Here is a 23696-nt window from a genome sequence, read left to right as displayed (position 1 = left end):
TAATATATACTTAATTATATGATATATTCTAAATCATATAATATATACTAAACCATGTAATATATACTAAATCATATAATATATACTAAATCATATAATATATACTAAATCATATATCATATAATATATACTAAACCATGTAATATATACTAAATCATATGATATATACTAAACCATGTAATATATACTTAATCATATAATATATACTAAATCATATAATAATATATACTAAATCATATAATATATACTCAATCATGTAATATATACTAAATCATATAATATATACTAAATCATATAATATATACTAAATCATGTAATATATACTAAATCATATAATATATACTAAATCATATAATATATACTAAATCATATAATATATACTAAATCATATAATATATACTAAATCAACGCTCTCCTGTCGAAGAAATATGGTTGAGACTTCGTGCGGTTCCCGGATATTAAGTATCCAGTCGACTTCCATCCTGATCTGGTACACCTGGAAACTACAGTAACTACATCCAGGAATACAGGGATGAAGAAGTATGCCTCCAGGATCCGCCGATGTCTCAGCAGCCGCTGAATACAGAATGCACAAAACGGCCCTTTTTAGGGCCAACCACTTCTCAAAAGACCCCTGACGCTCGAAATACGCAAACAATATTACATTAGAAAATAAGATGACATGATTTCTAATATTCTTAATTTTTTTTACAAACTATATTGTACATGTACATAGTATTTTCTTAACTTACCCAATTGACGTAGCAATTAAACGTCCCCCTCCCCTTCCCCCTCCCAAAACAAGAACAACGGGACGTCATTATCAAGTAAGAATAAAGAAATAAAAGAAAACAGGACATTGTTTCAGTGCAAACATTTCATCTTCTTCAGGAAAATTAAGCATGGAAAGATATCTAAATATCATATGAAAGAGCTGAAATTATCTACTGGAGCTTTTCAAAACCATCGTAAAAATCATAAAAAAAACAATGCAAGTTAGCCAACATGAATTAATTATAAAGTTGATAGATTTTGTGTCTTAATACTTTGTTTACCAGTCTCTGTATGTGTAGAGCGTGTTTGTAGACGAATTTGTCATGTCGGTTTTCTTATATAATTCGTATTTCAGATCAATGAAAATGATCTAATTCTTTTAAATCGCATAGTATTTTAACAGAATTAGACCATTTCAATTGATATAATTTACAAATTCTAAAGAAAAGCTCACTCGTAATTGTAATTTATTAAAATCTAAAAACAGATAAAATTGAGATACGGCCCTTTATATCTAGGCACTCCATGAGATACGCGCTTGTTCCTTTAAAAAAATAATCGATATGTAATTATAACACATTCGTAATTTTCTTTTATTTCTATTTTTTCATATTGTAACCATCTATTACTATTCATAATAAACATATATATTACGTTTCTTCGTTTTTAATCGATCCGTTTCGGTTCGTTTCGGTCCGATTCGGTCCGTTTCGATGTTCCGTCCGGACAGGGACCTATAGAGCTCTATTTTTGTCCCTAATCTAGATGATACCTATCTATATACTAAAATATTACCAGATACCTTATAGATATAGTTATATTTATTTTGTAGGTCAGAAAACGATTACTTTATGTAAATATAAAAAAAAATATCGTGATAAGAAAGGGAATAAATCGTGAAAAGGCTCCTCACAGATGAAAACGGTCAGCCGACCGATAGGATACAGATAACAATAGGAAGCGGTACGAGGTATTCCGGAGGGTACAGTATATGCAGCCGGAATTCTCGGGTTTTCTAGTTTCGTTTTGCTTTTTGATAAGCGTGTATGAGATCTGAACATGGTTTTCCTTGAGTGGGAGGGGAATTCCGGATGTCGTTAGACAATGTGACACTAACCAGAAAACAATATACTTCAAATTTCCAGTTTTTCTTCGTCACTATTTGAAGTGTGTGTTATCCAGCAAAGAAAACGGAAGAAAATTCGCATCATCACAGACGCATGAAGTGTCATTTGTACTACAACTAGGAGTAAGTCAGAACTGTAGTGAGACATAGAGGTAAGCCCTCTAGATCCATTGGTGGTATGAATGAATCATGTTGTGAATGTAGGCATGTTTTATGTAAAATAATTTCAAAGCTAAAAACTATATCTGTGACCACTGGCACATTATCGGTGATTATAATCGACAGAGGGATGCGTATACATTTATGTACAGTTGATTGACAGGGGCTAGCTACGATATATTTGTAGCCTATGAGGTAAGGGGCTTGGCACGGTTTTCCAAATGATGGTCCATATATATATACGTGCATGGTTTTTCTGTGACACTATAATACATATATACAACTGTATGAACCATCATTTGAAAAATCGTGCCAAGCCCTATGGGATCATTAAAATGATAAGAAAACACACACATATATATATAGCGCAGTGTTATGTAACTTGTGTTCTTGTAGTTCTTTTAATATCATAGTGTTACTATAGCCAACATAGATAAGTGAGTGTCACATGCAGTACTTGACTATACTTCCTCACACTCGACGATGTGTCACACATCCTTGGAAGTACGAGGAAGGGATTAACCTGATAAAACCTACAGTGTATATCGTGCCCTATAGCTTGCTTAAGAGAGGGACGTATCAAAGTACATTAATCTTGTATGTCTGTGGTTTTGGCTTAAGTAGTGCACAAAATCTGTTTGTACTTTGTAAACTATAAGTTTTGAGTGCTGATTTGACATGACACATACCTTATATATCATCAACATACCAGGTATATATTGTCAACAAAAAAAGAGCAATTAACGTCACTTCAAAAGTCGTTGGGTTGTTCTATGGGGTACTGTACATGAATACCCAAGGTATATAGGGCAATTAATAAAAAAATTACATATATAGCGGTGCTGGACTGGGTCGAACATCAGCAACCAGGTAGCTCAGTGGTAGAGTGTCCGCCTAGAGTTTGGAGGGTCCCGGGTACTTATCCTATGGGAGATACAAATCCCACATGACACCTGTCCGGGTTCGAACCCTGGTCTGGCTGCTATATTTTCTCCTCCTCCCGTTACACATATATAATGAGAAGAAGGAAAGCTCAAGTGTCAACAATAAGTTTATTACTTGTCATTAGTTGACCGGTTAGTTTCACCTCTGTGTGGGAGGGTTCATCAGGACAATTTTCCCTCCTGAAGCAATTTTGTTTCAGGGTTCAGTTTCTAATAGTAAGTATTATACAATGGATAAAGAAGGACAATAGGCATGGACAGGTAGCTAATTAATCCCTTATATTTATGATTGTTGGCCATTATTAAACATTAAATTTGCTTGTCAATATCACTGTCAAATGTTAAATATATTGATAAAAGTAAATATGTGTTTTCTTATTATTAGCAAATATATCTCTACCTATTGTCTTTAATTCTGGCATATTGTGGCACTTGACATTTTATAGTCTACAGCACATGTCTCTGGTAGAATATTGATGGAATCTTCCTGTGCCCGTACATACTCCCTACATTGTCCCCAGTCTCGGTATAGTTGTTTGGTAAACGATGAAGCATGCTGAAATGAACCCCCCATAATGGCATGGTCAAGTGAAGCCACCTTATAATTTGTTTTCAATTGACTTTTCTTACTTAATTTTTTATCAGTTAGCTTAATTACATATTTCTCTTAACACGATAGATAAAAAAATCAGGGTGGGGAGCGGTGCTTCACTTTACCATGTATGGCCATGGTAAAATTTGTGAAGCATTTCACTGTTTTCTTAATTTTGTGTTATCAGTAGTTTTTTGTTTGTGCCTCAGTGGGTACCTCTGCGGTATGGGGCCTCCTGGCTAACCTTATCCTCCATAATCTCAGGTTCCAGTTTGTGGAATTGGTTTTTTCCTTGATGTGACAGTCATGTGACAGTCATGTGACAGTCATGTGATGGTTATGTTATCCGCTGTGGACTACTCCAATATGTTTAGACATACATCTAGATCTGTTGCTGTCAGCCTTCACAGATGATGATGTCATCATGATCAACAGATTGTTGATGAGAAAAAACATTTAAATGCTACTTTGTCTTCAGGGTTTCAGACATGTACATGCGCCTAAATAATGCTGGTAACACTGTCTGTATGTAATTATTGTAGAACTAATCATCAGATTTCAAAGTTTTTCCAATTTTGCTATAATTACTGTTTTATCTGGTTATATCTTTGAAGATTGGAATGTGGAAACAAAGAATGTATTTCTTTGATACATATACATATAGTGAAATAAATACAGGTGTTTAATATGTCATTCTCATTTGAAAAGCAAAAAAAAAAAAAAACTTATTTTGTAGAAATGTTATTAGCTGTTATTCTTAAACAATATATTTTATTTTTTGCAGCAGTTTTAAAGATGATGGTGTAGGTTGCTATGAAGATGAAGGGTTGTATCAACAGTTTCTGCCTTGCTGTGATATATAATATCATCTGCAGGGTATCACCAATACCATATTGTAAAGGTAAGATTGATGTCAATATTCATGTGAGGCATCATTCCATTAATCATTATGTCTTTAAGTTGGTGAGTATGCACATGTATGTGAATACTTCAGTACATCAAAACCAGAATTGGTTGCTTTAGGTAACTGGTTTCTGTGACTATGTTCTGTCATCTTCATCAAGCAAATGACTAGTGAAGCTTATTATGTACTCTGAGATGTGGATCAGAAAACAACATGGCCGACAGTCAGCCTTCTTGAATTTTGACAATTGAAGATTGTTATCACTATTTCTCAGAAAGTATAGTACAAATCTTTTTCAAATTTCATAATATATAAGTTCCCATTTGTCAGTAGTTATGCATATTGCATTTTGGGATCGAAAGGAAATCATGGCCGACAAGCAGCCATCTGGGCAGATTGAAGAAATCTTTTTCAAATTTGATATGTAAGTTCCCATTTTTCTTTAGTTATGCATATTGCATTTTGGGATTGATAGGAAAACATGCCCGACAGGCAAGTTCCCCTAAGTCCCTAATTATGCATTTTGCATTTTGAGACTGATTGGAAAACAACATGGCAGACAGGCGGCCATCTAGGACTGAAAATATCTAAGGTAAACATAATTATGTGTTGAAACCATTTTACTTTATTTTCCAGATCAGTGGAGTAATGCCATGCCTGCCAATACGTCTACTTCAGAACCCTGTAAGATTGAACAGAAAACTGGCTCAGCAGTGGACATGTACTGTGATGTGGATTCCACAAAATTCAGTTCAATTTCCTGGTATCATAAATTACGAGGATCATGGGTTCCTATTGTAATGGATTATAATCCAGAATGGTATCAAACTGTTTATCTGACTAACAGCAATAGGAATCTGACTCTTCTCAGTACGTACATTGATGACTCTGAAGAGGATTATTATTTCAGCTATAACAATAATACAAATGGTACCTACAAGTGTGAAGCAAATCAAGGGTCTGTACCCGATGCAACACGAATCATTGAACTGGATTTATATGGTAAGTGAACTAGAGTTTTATGGTAAGTGAACTGGATTTGTATGGTAAGTGAACTAGAGTTTTATGGTAAGGGAACTAGATTTGTATGTTTATGAACTGGAATTTCAGGGTAAGGGAACTGGATTTGTATGTTAATGAACTGAATTTGTATGGTAGCTGAACTGGAGTTTTATGGTAAGGGAACTGGATTTGTATGTTAATGAACTGAATTTGTATGGTAAGTGAACTGGATTTGTATGGTAAGTGAACTAGAGTTTTATGGTAAGTGAACTGGATTTGTATGGTAAGTGAACTGGAGTTTTATGGTAAGTGAACTGGATTTGTATGTTAATGAACTGGATTTGTATGTTAATGAACTGGATTCGTATGGTAAGTGAACTGGATTTGTATGGTAAGTGAACTAGAGTTTTATGGTAAGTGAACTGGATTTGTATGGTAAGTGAACTGGAGTTTTATGGTAAGGGAACTGGATTTGTATGTTAATGAACTGGATTCGTATGGTAAGTGAACTGGATTTGTATGGTAAGTGAACTAGAGTTTTATGGTAAGTGAACTGGATTTGTATGGTAAGTGAACTGGAGTTTTATGGTAAGGGAACTGGATTTGTATGTTAATGAACTGGATTTGTATGGTAAGTGAACTGGATTTGTATGGTAAGTGAACTAGAGTTTTATGGTAAGTGAACTGGATTTGTATGGTAAGTGAACTAGAGTTTTATGGTAACTGAACTGGATTTGTTTAAGCATTGAACTGCTTTCAGTTGGAAATTACGGGCTGATGAATGCCAACTGGACAAAGGCAAATTTAACGAAGCGCTAGCGCGCTTCATGTTGAATTTGACAATTTCTGACCCTCCATTATGATAGTGAAGACCAAAATAATCCATATCAATCTTTTTTACCCCGCAGAATGTGCTGTGAGGAAACACGTGCTGGTTCATATAACTATGAAAGACAAGCTCACAAATTTGGGTGGGACTGTGAAGAGTTCGTGTGTGGCAGACTATGGTTGTAGGAGTGGCCCACCCTACTCTGCGGACTGGTATTTACGACAAGGGTTTAATTATACAAAGGTAGCCGACCTGAAGGGGACTAGGTACCATGTGAAGACAGCCATCAGGTGTGTATTGAGTCAGCCATCAGGTGTGTATTGAGTCAGCCATCAGGTGTGTATTGAGTCAGCCATCAGGTGTGTATTGAGTCAGCCATCAGGTGTGTATTGAGTCAGCCATCAGGTGTGTATTGAGTCAGCCATCAGGTGTGTATTGAGTCAGCCATCAGGTGTGTATTGAGTCAGCCATCAGGTGTGTATTGAGTCAGCCATCAGGTGTGTATTGAGTCAGCCATCAGGTGTGTATTGAGTCAGCCATCAGGTGTGTATTCAGACAGCCATCAGGTGTGTATTGAGTCAGCCATCAGGTGTGTATTGAGTCAACCATCAGGTGTGTATTCAGTCAGCCATAAGGTGTGTATTGAGTCAGCCATCAGGTGTGTATTGAGTCAGCCATCAGGTGTGTATTCAGACAGCCATCAGGTGTGTATTGAGTCAGCCATAATGTGTGTATTGAGTCAGCCATCAGGTGTGTATTCAGTCAGCCATAAGGTGTGTATTCAGACAGCCATCAGGTGTGTATTGAGGCAGCCATCAAGTGTGTATTGAGTCAGCCATCAGGTGTGTATTGAGTCAGCCATCAGGTGTGTATTGAGTCAGCCATCAGGTGTGTATTGAGTCAACCATCAGGTGTGTATTGAGTCAGCCATAAGGTGTGTATTGAGTCAGCCATCAGGTGTGTATTGAGTCATCCATCAGGTGTGTATTGAGTCAGCCATCAGGTGTGTATTGAGTCAGCCATCAGGTGTGTATTGAGTCAGTCATAAGGTGTGTATTGAGTCAGCCATAATATGTGTATTGAGTCATCCATCAGGTGTGTATTGAGTCATCCATCGGGTGTGTATTCAGTCAGCCATCAGGTGTGTATTGAGTCAGTCATAAGGTGTGTATTGAGTCAGCCATCAGGTGTGTATTGAGTCAACCATCAGGTGTGTATTCAGACAGCCATCAGATGTGTATTGAGTCAGCCATCAGGTGTGTATTGAGTCAACCATCAGGTGTGTATTCAGTCAGCCATAAGGTGTGTATTGAGTCAGCCATCAGGTGTGTATTGAGTCAGCCATCAGGTGTGTATTGAGTCAGTCATAATGTGTGTATTGAGTCAGCCATAATGTGTGTATTGAGTCAGCCATAATATGTGTATTGAGTCAGCCATCAGGTGTGTATTGAGTCATCCATCAGGTGTGTATTCAGTCAGCCATCAGGTGTGTATTGAGTCAGCCATCAGGTGTGTATTGAGTCAGTCATAAGGTGTGTATTGAGTCAGCCATAATATGTGTATTGAGTCATCCATCAGGTGTGTATTGAGTCAGCCATCAGGTGTGTATTGAGTCAGCCATAATATGTGTATTGAGTCAGCCATCAGGTGTGTATTGAGTCATCCATCAGGTGTGTATTCAGTCAGCCATCAGGTGTGTATTGAGTCAGTCATAAGGTGTGTATTGAGTCAGCCATCAGGTGTGTATTGAGTCAGCCATCAGGTGTGTATTCAGACAGCCATCAGATGTGTATTGAGTCAGCCATCAGGTGTGTATTGAGTCAACCATCAGGTGTGTATTCAGTCAGCCATAAGGTGTGTATTGAGTCAGCCATCAGGTGTGTATTGAGTCAGCCATCAGGTGTGTATTGAGTCAGTCATAAGGTGTGTATTGAGTCAGCCATTATGTGTGTATTGAGTCAGCCATAATATGTGTATTGAGTCAGCCATCAGGTGTGTATTGAGTCATCCATCAGGTGTGTATTGAGTCAGCCATCAGGTGTGTATTGAGTCAGCCATCAGGTGTGTATTGAGTCAGCCATCAGGTGTGTATTGAGTCAGCCATAATGTGTGTATTGAGTCAGCCATCAGGTGTGTATTGAGTCAGCCATCAGGTGTGTATTGAGTCATCCATCAGGTGTGTATTGAGTCAGCCATCAGGTGTGTATTGAGTCAGCCATCAGGTGTGTATTGAGTCAGCCATAATGTGTGTATTGAGTCAGCCATAATATGTGTATTGAGTCATCCATCAGGTGTGTATTGAGTCATCCATCAGGTGTGTATTCAGTCAGCCATCAGGTGTGTATTGAGTCAGCCATCAGGTGTGTATTGAGTCAGTCATAAGGTGTGTATTGAGTCAGCCATAATGTGTGTATTGAGTCAGCCATAATATGTGTATGTAGTCTGTCATAATATGTGTATTCAGTCAGCCAGCAGGTGTGTATTCAGTCAGCCATCAGGTGTGTATTCAGTCAGCCATAAGGTGTGTATTCAGTCAGGGATCAGGTGTGTATTCAGTCAGCCATCAGGTGTGTATTCAGTCAGCCATAAGGTGTGTATTGAGTCAGCCATCAGGTGTGTATTCAGTCAGGGATCAGGTGTGTATTCAGTCAGGGATCAGGTGTGTATTCAGACAGCCATCAGGTGTGTATTGAGTCAGCCATCAGGTGTGTATTGAGTCAGCCATCAGGTGTGTATTCAGTCAGCCATCAGGTGTGTATTCAGTCAGGGATCAGGTGTGTATTCAGTAATTACACATCTATGTACAGAAGAGGAGGGATATTGTAGTGACCTTTGTTATCAGAGTTACACAGCATCTAACTTAATTGTTAAATGCAAAAAATGATTTCAACTTCCAATAATTACAGTGCCAGGTAACTGTAGTAATGAAGCAGAGTACTGATACATGTACTTTAGTATATGCAGATTAAACAATGCATGAGCTAAAGACTTATATTGGTTCCTAAAATTAATTTTGTTATGAGTAAATTTTGGTCCAGAGATGGAATTTATTAGCTTGTCTGGTCCAAAGCACCTATAAGCTTATGCACTGCCGCAGTATTCTTTGTCTGTCATCTTTTCCTGAAAATTGCTTCTTGTCATGAACAACTGAGTGGATTTTGACCATATTTGGTCTGACGCATCTTAAGTGGGTGATTGGGAACCAATTTTGTATAATTGGTGGGTATGGCCCCCAGGGGCTTTAGTGGTGGAGTGCAATAGAGGAAATTTAACAAATTCTTTAAAATCCTTCTTCTGTAGGAATAAAAGGATTTGATCCATATTTGGTCTGAAGCATCCTTGAGTGAAAGGAAATCAATTTAAACAAGTCAACTGAATAAAATCAAGGTCAAAGGTCAAGGTCAAATTTTGTATCACTGGTGAACTGCTTTTTCCTAAAAGATATAACCCATAATCCACACAGCTGCCTACTCCCCCCCTTTAACACATCCTCATTGACATTGGTGAAATTTTCCAGTATTAGTACTGAATTTAGTATTTTAGAAACCATCTCTGCTATATTTCTACAATATGTTAAACATTGGCAAAACCTGCTATTTTAGTATTTCAATGATTAGACACGTTTACTCATGCATTTAGACTTGCTTATATTTGTCCTTTATATTTTGCAGTAACGCAGGACGTCATATCGTAACTACACTAACAATTGATGATGTACAGAAAGTTGACTTTGGGGACAATTTTGTCTGTATTGTTTCTAACTCCTCCAATTCCAGTACTGAACACCCTCTACATATCAAAAGAGGTAAAACATATAAATGTGGTTTACCACAGTGTCGATGAAGTTGTTTAATGGCTGATGACATGGCATGAAGTGGAAGTGTCTGTCACAAATTGTATTAAAATGTTTTGCAGGGACTGTTATGTACTCACAGGATAGGATTCTGATATCAATGATAATAATAACAATTTGGAGTTTTATATACAGCTATATCACAGCAACATATCAGCATCAAAGGGGTTCACAAATTATTATCTATGGTTATTGGGCCTGCAGGACTCGCACAACTAAATCAGCCAATCAGCTGGTGTTTCAACTGAACCAAGTCCCTGAGGAAAATGTGTTTCTTAGGTTTGTAGTTGTTTTCCTGAGTAAATAACATATGAAATGGGTACTTTCTATTTGCGAGGATAAAGAGTAGGGTCTTGAGGTTTGGAAAATCAAAAATATACACTCCTACTGAAAATAGAATGGCGTAGGATTCGAGGTGTAAAAAGGCGGGAATTCCCCAGGTGGGGGTTCCCCAGTGTACTGTTAATGTCAGGGTTACTGTTTTTCGAGTACTCGTGTGTTCTTATATGCCATAAAACATATACAATAACAGCAATAATCAGATAGAAAAAACTTCGAACTTTAATTTGATATAAATTTCACATCATTTGAACTTCAAACAAGCGAATGAAGGGATGAGGTCACTAGTAATTTATATAGTAATAACAAATATATGGTAAATTATTTAGTTGTGTGAGTCCTTCAGCAACCAGCTAATGTCTTTCTGAACTCATTGGGATCCTACTGTAGCCGAAACTGCCCTACCACATACTCATTTACAGCTGATTCGACTCAAACACAACAGAGTAAAGTATATTGTTCAAAGATACAACACAGGGCCCGAGCGGGACTCAAACTAGAGACCCTTTGGTCGTGTAGCCCTACATCCCTAGACCACCGCACCTCTAATGAAGTCCTCTAACAGACAAAATAGAATCAAACTGAATCAGAAACATTAACAAAAAACCACAGACATTATTAAATCGGATTGGATTGGGACAGACATTTATACAAGTTTACAGACATTATTAAATCGGATTGGATTGGGACAGACATTTATACAAGTTTACAGACATTATTAAATCGGATTGGATTGGGACAGACATTTATACAAGTTTACAGACATTATTGAATCGGATTGGATTGGGACAGACATTTATACAAGTTTACAGACATTATTAAATCGGATTGGATTGGGACAGACATTTATACAAGTTTACAGACATTATTAAATCGGATTGGATTGGGACAGACATTTACACAAGTTTACAGACATTATTGAATCGGATTGGATTGGGACAGACATTTATACAAGTTTACAGACATTATTAAATCGGATTGGATTGGGACAGACATTTATACAAGTTTACAGACATTATTAAATCGGATTGGATTGGGACAGACATTTATACAAGTTTACAGACATTATTGAATCGGATTGGATTGGGACAGACATTTATACAAGTTTACAGACATTATTAAATCGGATTGGATTGGGACAGACATTTATACAAGTTTACAGACATTATTAAATCGGATTGGATTGGGACAGACATTTATACAAGTTTACAGACATTATTAAATCGGATTGGATTGGGACAGACATTTATACAAGTTTACAGACATTATTAAATCGGATTGGATTGGGACAGACATTTATACAAGTTTACAGACATTATTGAATCGGATTGGATTGGGACAGACATTTATACAAGTTTACAGACATTATTAAATCGGATTGGATTGGGACAGACATTTATACAAGTTTACAGACATTATTAAATCGGATTGGATTGGGACAGACATTTACACAAGTTTACAGACATTATTGAATCGGATTGGATTGGGACAGACATTTATACAAGTTTACAGACATTATTAAATCGGATTGGATTGGGACAGACATTTATACAAGTTTACAGACATTATTAAATCGGATTGGATTGGGACAGACATTTATACAAGTTTACAGACATTATTGAATCGGATTGGATTGGGACAGACATTTATACAAGTTTACAGACATTATTAAATCGGATTGGATTGGGACAGACATTTATACAAGTTTACAGACATTATTAAATCGGATTGGATTGGGACAGACATTTATACAAGTTTACAGACATTATTAAATCGGATTGGATTGGGACAGACATTTACACAAGTTTACAGACATTATTGAATCGGATTGGATTGGGACAGACATTTATACAAGTTTACAGACATTATTAAATCGGATTGGATTGGGACAGACATTTACACAAGTTTACAGACATTATTGAATCGGATTGGATTGGGACAGACATTTACACAAGTTTACAGACATTATTAAATCGGATTGGATTGGGACAGACATTTATACAAGTTTACAGACATTATTGAATCGGATTGGATTGGGACAGACATTTACACAAGTTTACAGACATTATTGAATCGGATTGGATTGGGACAGACATTTATACAAGTTTACAGACATTATTAAATCGGATTGGATTGGGACAGACATTTATACAAGTTTACAGACATTATTAAATCGGATTGGATTGGGACAGACATTTACACAAGTTTACAGACATTATTGAATCGGATTGGATTGGGACAGACATTTATACAAGTTTACAGACATTATTAAATCAGATTGGATTGGGACAGACATTTACACAAGTTTACAGACATTATTGAATCGGATTGGATTGGGACAGACATTTACACAAGTTTACAGACATTATTAAATCAGATTGGATTGGGACAGACATTTACACAAGTTTACAGACATTATTGAATCGGATTGGATTGGGACAGACATTTATACAAGTTTACAGACATTATTGAATCGGATTGGATTGGGACAGACATTTACACAAGTTTACAGACATTATTGAATCGGATTGGATTGGGACAGACATTTATACAAGTTTACAGACATTATTGAATCGGATTGGATTGGGACAGACATTTACACAAGTTTACAGACATTATTGAATCGGATTGGATTGGGACAGACATTTATACAAGTTTACAGACATTATTGAATCGGATTGGATTGGGACAGACATTTACACAAGTTTACAGACATTATTGAATCGGATTGGATTGGGACAGACATTTATACAAGTTTACAGACATTATTGAATCGGATTGGATTGGGACAGACATTTACACAAGTTTACAGACATTATTGAATCGGATTGGATTGGGACAGACATTTATACAAGTTTACAGACATTATTGAATCGGATTGGATTGGGACAGACATTTACACAAGTTTACAGACATTATTGAATCGGATTGGATTGGGACAGACATTTACACAAGTTTACAGACATTATTGAATCGGATTGGATTGGGACAGACATTTATACAAGTTTACAGACATTATTGAATCGGATTGGATTGGGACAGACATTTATACAAGTTCACAGACATTTTAAAATCAGATTGGATTGGGACAGACATTTACACAAGTTTACAGACATTATTAAATCAGATTGGATTGGGACAGACATTTATACAAGTTTACAGACATTATTAAATCAGATTGGATTGGGACAGACATTTATACAAGTTTACAGACATTATTGAATCGGATTGGATTGGGACAGACATTTATACAAGTTTACAGACATTATTAAATCAGATTGGATTGGGACAGACATTTACACAAGTTTACAGACATTATTAAATCAGATTGGATTGGGACAGACATTTATACAAGTTTACAGACATTATTAAATCAGATTGGATTGGGACAGACATTTATACAAGTTTACAGACATCATTGAATCAGATTGGATTGGGACAGACATTTATACAAGTTTACAGACATTATTAAATCAGATTGGATTGGGACAGACATTTATACAAGTTTACAGACATTATTAAATCAGATTGGATTGGGACAGACATTTATACAAGTTTACAGACATTATTAAATCAGATTGGATTGGGACAGACATTTATACAAGTTTACAGACATTATTGAATCGGATTGGATTGGGACAGACATTTATACAAGTTCACAGACATTTTAAAATCAGATTGGATTGGGACAGACATTTACACAAGTTTACAGACATTTTAAAATCAGATAGGATTGGGACAGACATTTACACAAGTTTACAGACATTTTAAAATCAGATAGGATTGGGACAGACATTTACACAAGTTTACAGACATTTTAAATCAGATAGGATTGGGACAGACATTTACACAAGTTTACAGACATTATTAAATCAGATTGGATTGGGACAGACATTTATACAAGTTTACAGACATTATTAAATCAGATTGGATTGGGACAGACATTTACACAAGTTTACAGACATTATTAAATCAGATTGGATTGGGACAGACATTTATACAAGTTTACAGACATCATTGAATCAGATTGGATTGGGACAGACATTTACACAAGTTTACAAACATTATTAAATCAGACATATCTGCTATACATACATGAAGTACTTTCTAAACTGAATTACATTTGTCATTGTTTTAAACAGGATGACAATGCGTTAACCTAATCAACTTGATTGTCATTAATATCTGTATACTGTATGATATTTTAGTCTGTGCATCCAATCAATGAATTATGGAGAAATTGTTTTATTTTCTTTAGCTAATGCAAAAGCAAAGCTTGTCAAATCATGCAAATGTTTTCTCAGTTTGAACATTTGAGTAAATAACATCTGAAGGAAAATGTAAACATTATTATAATACTTTGGTGTATTTTCTCTATTGACACAAAGGGGCCGCGGTGGCAGAGTGGTTAAGGTGTCCCGACACTTTATCACTAGCCCTCCACCACTGGGTTGCGAGTTCGAAACCTACGTGGGGCAGTTGCCAGGTACTGACCGTAGGCCGGTGGTTTTTCTCCGGGTACTCCGGCTTTCCTCCACCTCCAAAACCTGGCACGTCCTTAAATGACCCTGGCTGTTAATAGGACGTTAAACAAAAACATACAAACCAAATCTCTATTGACAGCCAACAATATCAGAGATTTACAGGATAGGTTGATATAACCACTAACATACATGTTGTATATCAATGTTTATTTCAACATGTTATTTTTTAACGTAGATACATTTATCATATTTTGTTTAATTTTTTCTCAGGCTTGCTTTAAATACTTTCTCAGATATTTAATTGTTCTGCTAATTTTTTATGTGTCTGAACCAACTCTTATTGTCGGATTATAACATGCAGTACATATTTTTCTGTTTAAGTTGATATGGTGAGGAAGTAACTTCCATTTCCAGGGAGAAAAATGATGATTCGTTTGATTTTTTCTGTTTTAGTTGATGTGGTGAGGAAACAGCTGCCATTTCCAGTGATGAAAGTGATGATTCCTGTAATTTTTCTGGTACTCTTTTTAATTCTGGCCGCCATCTTGGGATATAAACGTCACAACATCAGGCTGTTTATACTGTCGCGTTGTTATGGTAAATAGCGAACGTAACCTTCATAAATACTTTTCTGATTATCTAATGTGTTGTTTAACTTTAATGAGTTAAGTATAGCTACACCTGTTTGTTAGTATTAATTAAACTAACGTTCACATCTTAATAGACATTACGGACTGGTGCTCAGTTATGCAAGGGAGGTAACTTCATCAATCAAGTGAACCCCAATGCTCTTCACTTTGCTAATGTGCCTTTAAATTTGTTAAAAAAGTGATGAGGTACCTTTCCTGCAACTGTTTGACTTATAGTTTTGAATGTGTCAATTCCAATTGTTTGAATATATTGTGATGGTTCATGGATATGGGCATTTCAGCTGTATAGAGTCCAATATCCATTGGCTACATCCTATAGGTTTAGTGGCTTTGTGGTTGAGCATCATGTCTTTGTACTGAATTTTAGCAATGTACAGCTGATGCTGCAGTAATGCCTATTGTTTTTTTGAGTCTGACCTTGGACTAATGTTATACCCGTTGTTTTTTAGTCTGACCTTGGACTAATGTCATACCCATTATTTTTTGAGTCTGACCTTGGACTAATGTCATACCCATTATTTTTTGAGTCTGTCAACATCTCTCTAGGATCTCTTGTGCTCTTACTTTCAGATAACAAACACCATCACACAAACAAAATTTTCATTCTGTTGGATGAAGAGGAGGAGATGAATAAAAAAGAGGGCATTTTTGAGGATCGAAAACTGGCATTGGAAATTACCAGGAAGTTTGAAAAGTACTATGAAGTTGCAACATCCTATACATGTTGTGATCCTGGTCAGGGTAGGTTGTTTATATATACAAATGTACATCCACTTGTAAGCTCTGTGGTAGATTATCACATTTATCAGGAGGCAGTAAGTTTCACGTCGTTAAGTTGTTGTGTCCAGTTTTGAGACTTTATAGTTTATTGTCTTGACAACACGAGGCTACAATGTCAATTATAGAGAGACTTCTACATTTGTATTTATAGTTCTGACCAGATTAATATTAGCTAATTATTCGGTTTTTTTATTTAGATCCAGCTGAGGGTCAGAATGTCGAGATGAAAAGTTCCAGCACCATTTTTGTCATTCTTCCGGATTATTCAAACGTAAAACGTTTTAGAGAAATGGACTCTCAAGTATCATGTTTGTGTAAAACTAAAGACATTTGCCTGCGGTACCTGACAATTATTGACAGACATGAAGCAGTACCAAGTGAACTAAAATATTTATATTCTCTGTCCAAGTCACTGGTGCATGTCAAAAGACCACAAAAACAAGACACAGATTCATTCTATAAAAAATTAAAACAGAGAACATCTCCACTTCCTAAGGAACCGAAATATCAACCAAACCATTTAAGACGTCAACTGTGTTGCTGCTGCATTAGAGACAAAAACCACCAAGTTTATGTCGTTGATGATACTAAGTTAGTTGATGTAAATCAAGAACAAGAGAAACTCTAGTTGGACTACGTCATCATTTTATAAAGATTGAAAAAGAAAATGATTTATACACATATTGCCATTTTTTAACCTTTGAGTTTAGTTGAAATGATGAAAACAGGTCATTATGGTGTGTGATAGATCACCAGGACAGGTCATTATGGTGTGTGATAGATCACCAGGACGGGTCATTCTGGTCCGTGATAGATCACCAGGACAGGTCATTCTGGTCTGTGATAGATCACCAGGACAGGTCATTCTGGTCCGTGATAGATCACCAGGACAGGTCATTCTGGTCCGTGATAGATCACCAGGACAGATCATTCTGGTCAGTGATAGATTACCAGGACAGGTCATTCTGGTCAGTGATAGATCACCAGGACAGGTCATTCGATCTGGTCCGTGATAGATCACCAGGACAGGTCATTATGGTCAGTGATAGATCACCAGGACAGGTCATTCTGGTCCGTGATAGATCAACAGGTCATTCTGGTCCGTGATAGATCACCAGGACAGATCATTCTGGTCCGTGATAGATCACCAGGACAGGTCATTCTGGTCCGTGATAGATCACCAGGTCTGGTCATTATGGTCCGTGATAGATCACCAGGACAGGTCATTATGGTCCGTGATAGATCACCAGGACAGATCATTCTGGTCCGTGATAGATCACCAGGACAGGTCATTCTGGTCCGTGATAGATCACCAGGACTGGTCATTATGGTCCGTGATAGATCACCAGGACAGGTCATTATGGTCCGTGATAGATCACCAGGACTGGTCATTATGGTCCGTGATAGATCACCAGGACAGGTCATTATGGTGTGTGATAGATCACCAGGACCGGTCATTATGGTCTGTGATAGATCACCAGGACTGGTCATTCTGGTCCGTGATAGATCACCAGGACAGGTCATTATGGTGTGTGATAGATCACCAGGACAGGTCATTCTGGTCCGTGATAGATCATCAGGACCGGTCATTCTGGTCCGTGATAGATCACCAGGTCATTCTGGTCCGTGATAGATCACCAGGACCGGTCATTCTGGTCCGTAATAGATCACCAGGACAGGTCATTCTGGTCCGTGATAGATCACCAGGAGAGGTCATTCTGGTCCGTGATAGATCACCAGGTCATTCTGGTCAGTGATAGATCACCAGGACAGGTCATTCTGGTCAGTGATAGATCACCAGGACAGGTCATTATGGTGTGTGATAGATCACCAGGACAGGTCATTATGGTGTGTGATAGATCACCAGGACAGGTCATTCTGGTCGGTGATAGATCACCAGGACAGGTCATTCTGGTCCGTGATAGATCACCAGGAGAGGTCATTCTGGTCCGTGATAGATCACCAGGTCATTCTGGTCCGTGATAGATCAACAGGACAGGTCATTATGGTCCGTGATAGATCAACAGGTCATTCTGGTCCGTGATAGATCACCAGGACAGGTCATTCTGGTCCGTGATAGATCACCAGGACAGGTCATTATGGTCCGTGATAGATTACCAGGACAGGTCATTCTGGTCCGTGATAGATCACCAGGACAGGTCATTCTGGTCCGTGATAGATCACCAGGACAGGTCATTCTGGTAAGTGATAGATCACCAGGTCATTATGGTCCGTGATAGATCACCAGGTCATTATGGTCCGTGATAGATCACCAGGACAGGTCATTCTGGTCAGTGATAGATCACCAGGACAGGTCATTCTGGTCAGTGATAGATCACCAGGTCATTCTGGTCAGTGATAGATCACCAGGACAGGTCATTCTGGTCCGTGATAGATCAACAGGACAGGTCATTCTGGTCTGTGATAGATCACCAGGTCATTCTGGTCAGTGATAGATCACCAGGACAGGTCATTCTGGTCCGTGATAGATCACCAGGACAGGTCATTCTGGTCCGTGATAGATCAACGGGACCGGTCATTATGGTCCGTGATAGATCACCAGGTCATTCTGGTCAGTGATAGATTACCAGGACAGGTCATTCTGGTCCGTGATAGATCACCAGGACAGGTCATACTGGTCAGTGATAGATCACCAGGACAGGTCATTATGGTGTGTGATATATCACCAGGACAGGTCATTCTGGTCCGTGATAGATCAACAGGACTGGTCATTCTGGTCCGTGATAGATCACCAGGACAGGTCATTCTGGTCCGTGATAGATCACCAGGACAGGTCATTCTGGTCCGTGATAGATCACCAGGACAGATCATTCTGGTCAGTGATAGATCACCAGGACAGGTCATTCTGGTCAGTGATAGATCAACAGGACTGGTCATTCTGGTCCATGATAGATCACCAGGACTGGTCATTCTGGTCCGTGATAGACCACTAGGACAGGTCATTCTGGTCCGTGATAGACCACCAGGACAGGTCATTCTGGTCCGTGATAGATCACCAGGACAGGTCATACTGGTCAGTGATAGATTACCAGGACAGGTCATTCTGGTCAGTGATAGATCACCAGGACAGGTCATTATGGTCTGTGATAGATCACCAGGACAGGTCATTCTGGTCCGTGATAGATCACCAGGTCATTCTGGTCCGTGATAGATCACCAGGACAGGTCATTCTGGCCCGTGATAGATCACCTGGACAGGTCATTCTGGTCCGTAATAGATCACCAGGACAGGTCATTCTGGCCCGTGATAGATCAACAGGTCATTCTGGTCAGTGATAGATCACCAGGACAGGTCATTCTGGTCCGTGATAGATCACCAGGACAGGTCATTCTGGTCCGTGATAGATCACCAGGACAGGTCATTCTGGTCTGTGATAGATCACCAGGACAGGTCATTCTGGTCAGTGTGAACAATCAATGCAGTTATAATATACATTTTCTGCAATGATACATATGTACCAGGAGCATTTTGTGTGATCTGTGACAAAGCCAAACTACATGTGATTTCTGATGTTATTTTAAGGCATCATCAAATATTTAATTTATTGTTTCAAAGGGCATTTTATATATTGTTAGCTCAACTTGTATCATCTCTGTTGAAGTCGGTGGTCCACAGTCCATCCGTCCCCGTCCATGGTCCACGGTTCATCCTTCCGTCTGTCGCCCATGGTGCACTGCCCATCAGTCTGTCGCCCATGGTGCACTGCCCATCAGTCTGCTGTCCATGGTCCACGGTTCATCCATCCGTCTGTCGCCCATGGTGCACTGCCCATCAGTCTGTCGCCCATGGTGCACTGCCCATCAGTCTGCCGTCCATGCATGGTGCACTGTTCATCCGTCTGCCGTCCATGGTCCACTGCCCATCAGTCTGTCGTCCATGGTCCACTGCCCATCAGTCTGTTGTCCATGGTCCACTGTTCATCCTTCTGCCGTCCATGGTGCACTGCCCATCAGTCTGCCGTCCATGGTCCACTGCCCATCAGTCTGTCGTCCATGGTCCACTGCCCATCAATCTGTCGTCCATGGTCCACTGCCCATCAGTCTGTTGTCCATGGTCCACTGTCCATCCGTCTGTCGTCCATGGTCCACTGTCCATCCGTCTGTTGTCCATGGTCCACTGTCCATCCGTCTGTCGTCCATGGTCCACTTTCCATCCGTCTGCCGTCCATGGTCCACGGTTCATCCATCCGTCTGTCGTCCATGATCCACAGTTCATCCGTCCGCCGTTCATGGTCCACTGTTCATCAGTCTGTCATCCATGCATGGTCCACTGTCCATCCATCTGTCGTCCATGGTCCACTGTCCATCCGTCTGCCGTCCATGCATGGTGCACTGTCCATCGGTCTGCCGTCCATGCTTGGTCCACTGTCCATCCATCTGCCGTCCATAGTCCACAGTTCATCCGTTCGTTGTCCATGGTCCGCAGTCCATCCGTCCGCCATCTGTCTGTTGTATGTGATCATGCATCCTTTAACAATTCTGTTGTTACTATTTCTTGAAGTACTTGATGGGCCAATCTTTCTCAATTTCCATACGAGTGTTCCTCTTGCTCCCTTGTCATACCTTTTTATTTTGGAACTTATTATCAAAATGGCTGAAAGGTGTCCACCTTGAATTTTGATGATAAAAGATGTTTACCTAATATATAGCTATACTTCTGTAAAATTACTTAATGGAATTTTTTCAATCTTTATATGTAGGCTCCCCTTGGTCCCTAGTTGTGCCGCTTAGATGTTGGAACTGATCAGGAAAGCAAAATTGTTAACAGGCGGCCATATTTGATTTTGACTATGACAGTTTGTTGTCACTATTTCCTGAGAAGTACAGGAAGGGCATTTCTGAACCTTGATGTGTAGGTCTTCGTCTTTAGTTGTGCACATTAAAATTTTAGTCTGATCTTAAAACAACAAAATAAATATTGTCTAACAGGAGGCCATCTTGAATAATTATCTCTATTTCTTGAGTAGTACCACAAGGATGTTTCTCAACTTGACTGGATTCCTTTCGTCCTTAGTTGTTTCCATTTGAGTTAGTGTCTGATCAGGAAAATAATGGTCATCAGGGGGTCATTTTGTATTTTTAGCCCACCATCATCAGATCGTTGTCTTGGTCATCAGGGGGTCATTTTGTATTTTTAGCCCACCATCATCAGATCGTTGTCTATTCAATCCATGTATTGATCAATTACTGAACTGCACCCAAAATAAACAAGTGAGCAGTTTGTGTTTAGAAGTTATATGCATTTTATTATAACACAATAAAACCACTGTATAATCACAAAAGGGATACAGCTTTAATCACTTTAAAGTTGATGTCCAGACTTAGCTACAAACCTTGTACTCTTTACTCACTATCCCATCATCTTATTGAAGAATTTTCGGTCGCATGATATTGATACAAAAATATGGTATTATGGACTGTAATGATATATTCCAATATTTCCTTTGACATTTTTCAAACAATTGTCCAATATTTTATTGTGTTACATAGTACTGAATATTGTCTGTCATCACTAGTACTGAATATTGTTTGTCATCACTAGTACTGAATATTGTTTGTCATCACTAGTACTGAATATTGTTTGTCATCACTAATACTGAATATTGTTTGTCATCACTAATACTGAATATTGTTTGTCATCACTAGTACTGAATATTGTTTGTCATCACTAGTACTGAATATTGTTTGTCATCAATAATACTGAATATTGTTTGTCATCAATAATACTGAATATTGTTTGTCATCACTAGTACAGAATATTGTTTGTCATCACTAATACTGAATATTGTTTGTCATCACTAATACTGAATATTGTTTGTCATCACTAGTACTGAATATTGTTTGTCATCACTAGTACTGAATATTGTTTGTCATCACTAGTACTGAATATTGTTTGTCATCACTAGTACTGAATATTGTTTGTCATCACTAATACTGAATATTGTTTGTCATCATTAGTACTGAATATTGTTTGTCATCATTAGTACTGAATATTATTTACTATCACTAGTACTGAATATTATTTACTATCACTATTAAATTGTTTGTTCAGACTTGATTATGGTAATACTGTATCTTTATCCCGTTTTCATGGTTGAGTATGTAAATATGAAGTAAGGTATTACATTTGAAGAGGACAATATCTGATTTTTAAAACCACAATACTTCATTTTAATGATGACCCTTTGGTCAATAAGCCATGTTTAATTCTAAAACTAAAACAAATTAAGAAATTTCCTCTTAACCGATGCATCAGATGAAATTTCTAAACCTTGTCGGTATTTACGGATTTGTAGGGTACAGGCCGTACTGTATGGAGTGGTATCAGACAAGTATACATACTCAGTGTCCGGTCGGTCATAAGGAAGCTTTCCTGTTTTACATACCGTACTACATTGTAATAAGCGTACCTGCCCCTATAGAAGTGTCCAGCCGGCCATAAGGAAGCTTTCCTGTTTTACATACCGTACTACATTGTAATAAGCGTACCTGTCCCTATAGAAGTGTCCAGTCGGTCACAAGGAAGCTTCACTGTTTTACATACCGTAGTCCACATAATAAGGGTACATGTCCCTATAGAAGTGTACAGCCGGTCATAATGAAGCTTTCCTGTTTTACATACCGTAGTCAACATAATAAGCGTACCTGTCCCTATAGAAGTGTCCAGCCGGTCATAAAGAAGCTTTCCTGTTTTACATACCGTAGTCTACATAATAAACGTACTTGTCCATATAGAAGCGTACCGCCGGTCATAAAGAAGCTTTCCTGTTTTACATACCGTAGTCAACATAATAAGCGTACCTGTCCCTATAGAAGTGTCCAGCCGGTCATAAAGAAGCTTTCCTGTTTTACATACCGTAGTCTACATAATAAACGTACTTGTCCATATAGAAGTGTACAGCCGGTCATAAAGAAGCTTTCCTGTTTTACATACCGTAGTCAACATAATAAGCGTACCTGCACCTATAAAAAATCCAATTTTTCCTTGAAGTGATGACAAGATGTATGGTTTAATGCCGTTACTTTACGGAGTGTTTTTTGTCACATTGTCTATATGTATATGTACGATATTCATATAAAACATGATGTTCAGTTTTCAGGAAAAAGAATGAATAAGAAATACCTTACATTATGTTATTTTCAGTGTCATGGACTTTTAGTGTGTTTTTACATGGATTTAGTGTGTTTTACGAAAGACAGATAAAAATAAACGCTGAAGATGATATAGAAATGTCCGTCT

General features: G+C 38.1%; 1 protein-coding gene across 2 annotated transcripts; it reads left to right on the top strand.

Moving 5' to 3' along the window:
• The first annotated feature begins 1834 nt into the window (after window positions 1-1834).
• LOC117342310 lies at window positions 1835-23588 on the top strand. 2 transcript variants are annotated; one of them, XR_004535787.1, is made up of 9 exons: window positions 1835-2023; window positions 4380-4496; window positions 5136-5501; window positions 6410-6620; window positions 10002-10135; window positions 15460-15603; window positions 16227-16397; window positions 16634-17197; window positions 17527-23588. XR_004535787.1 is itself a non-coding variant. In XM_033904429.1 (8 exons), the coding sequence occupies exons 2-8, from the start codon at window positions 4409-4411 to the stop codon at window positions 17062-17064; spliced, it is 1545 nt and encodes a 514-aa protein (XP_033760320.1). In that variant the 5' UTR covers window positions 1835-2023; window positions 4380-4408; the 3' UTR covers window positions 17065-23588. The 2 variants fall into 2 exon arrangements, 1 of the variants encoding a protein (XP_033760320.1); XM_033904429.1 differs by having other exon boundaries at window positions 16634-23588.
• Window positions 23589-23696: the final 108 nt, after the last annotated feature.

The sequence above is a fragment of the Pecten maximus genome, chromosome 14, assembly GCF_902652985.1.
Source record: "Pecten maximus chromosome 14, xPecMax1.1, whole genome shotgun sequence".
NCBI classification, from domain to species: domain Eukaryota; kingdom Metazoa; phylum Mollusca; class Bivalvia; order Pectinida; family Pectinidae; genus Pecten; species Pecten maximus.
This window is presented reverse-complemented; position numbering and strand designations above follow the sequence as displayed.

Bases quoted from the DNA above. Each gene is read 5' to 3' on its own strand.
- LOC117342310 (XM_033904429.1), top strand. From the start codon at position 4,409: ATGAAGATGAAGGGTTGTATCAACAGTTTCTGCCTTGCTGTGATATAT. The intron at 4,497-5,135 runs GTAAGATTGATG...TTTATTTTCCAG, and splicing joins ACCAATACCATATTGTAAAG to ATCAGTGGAGTAATGCCATG. The intron at 10,136-15,459 runs GTAAAACATATA...TTTCTGTTTTAG, and splicing joins CCCTCTACATATCAAAAGAG to TTGATGTGGTGAGGAAACAG.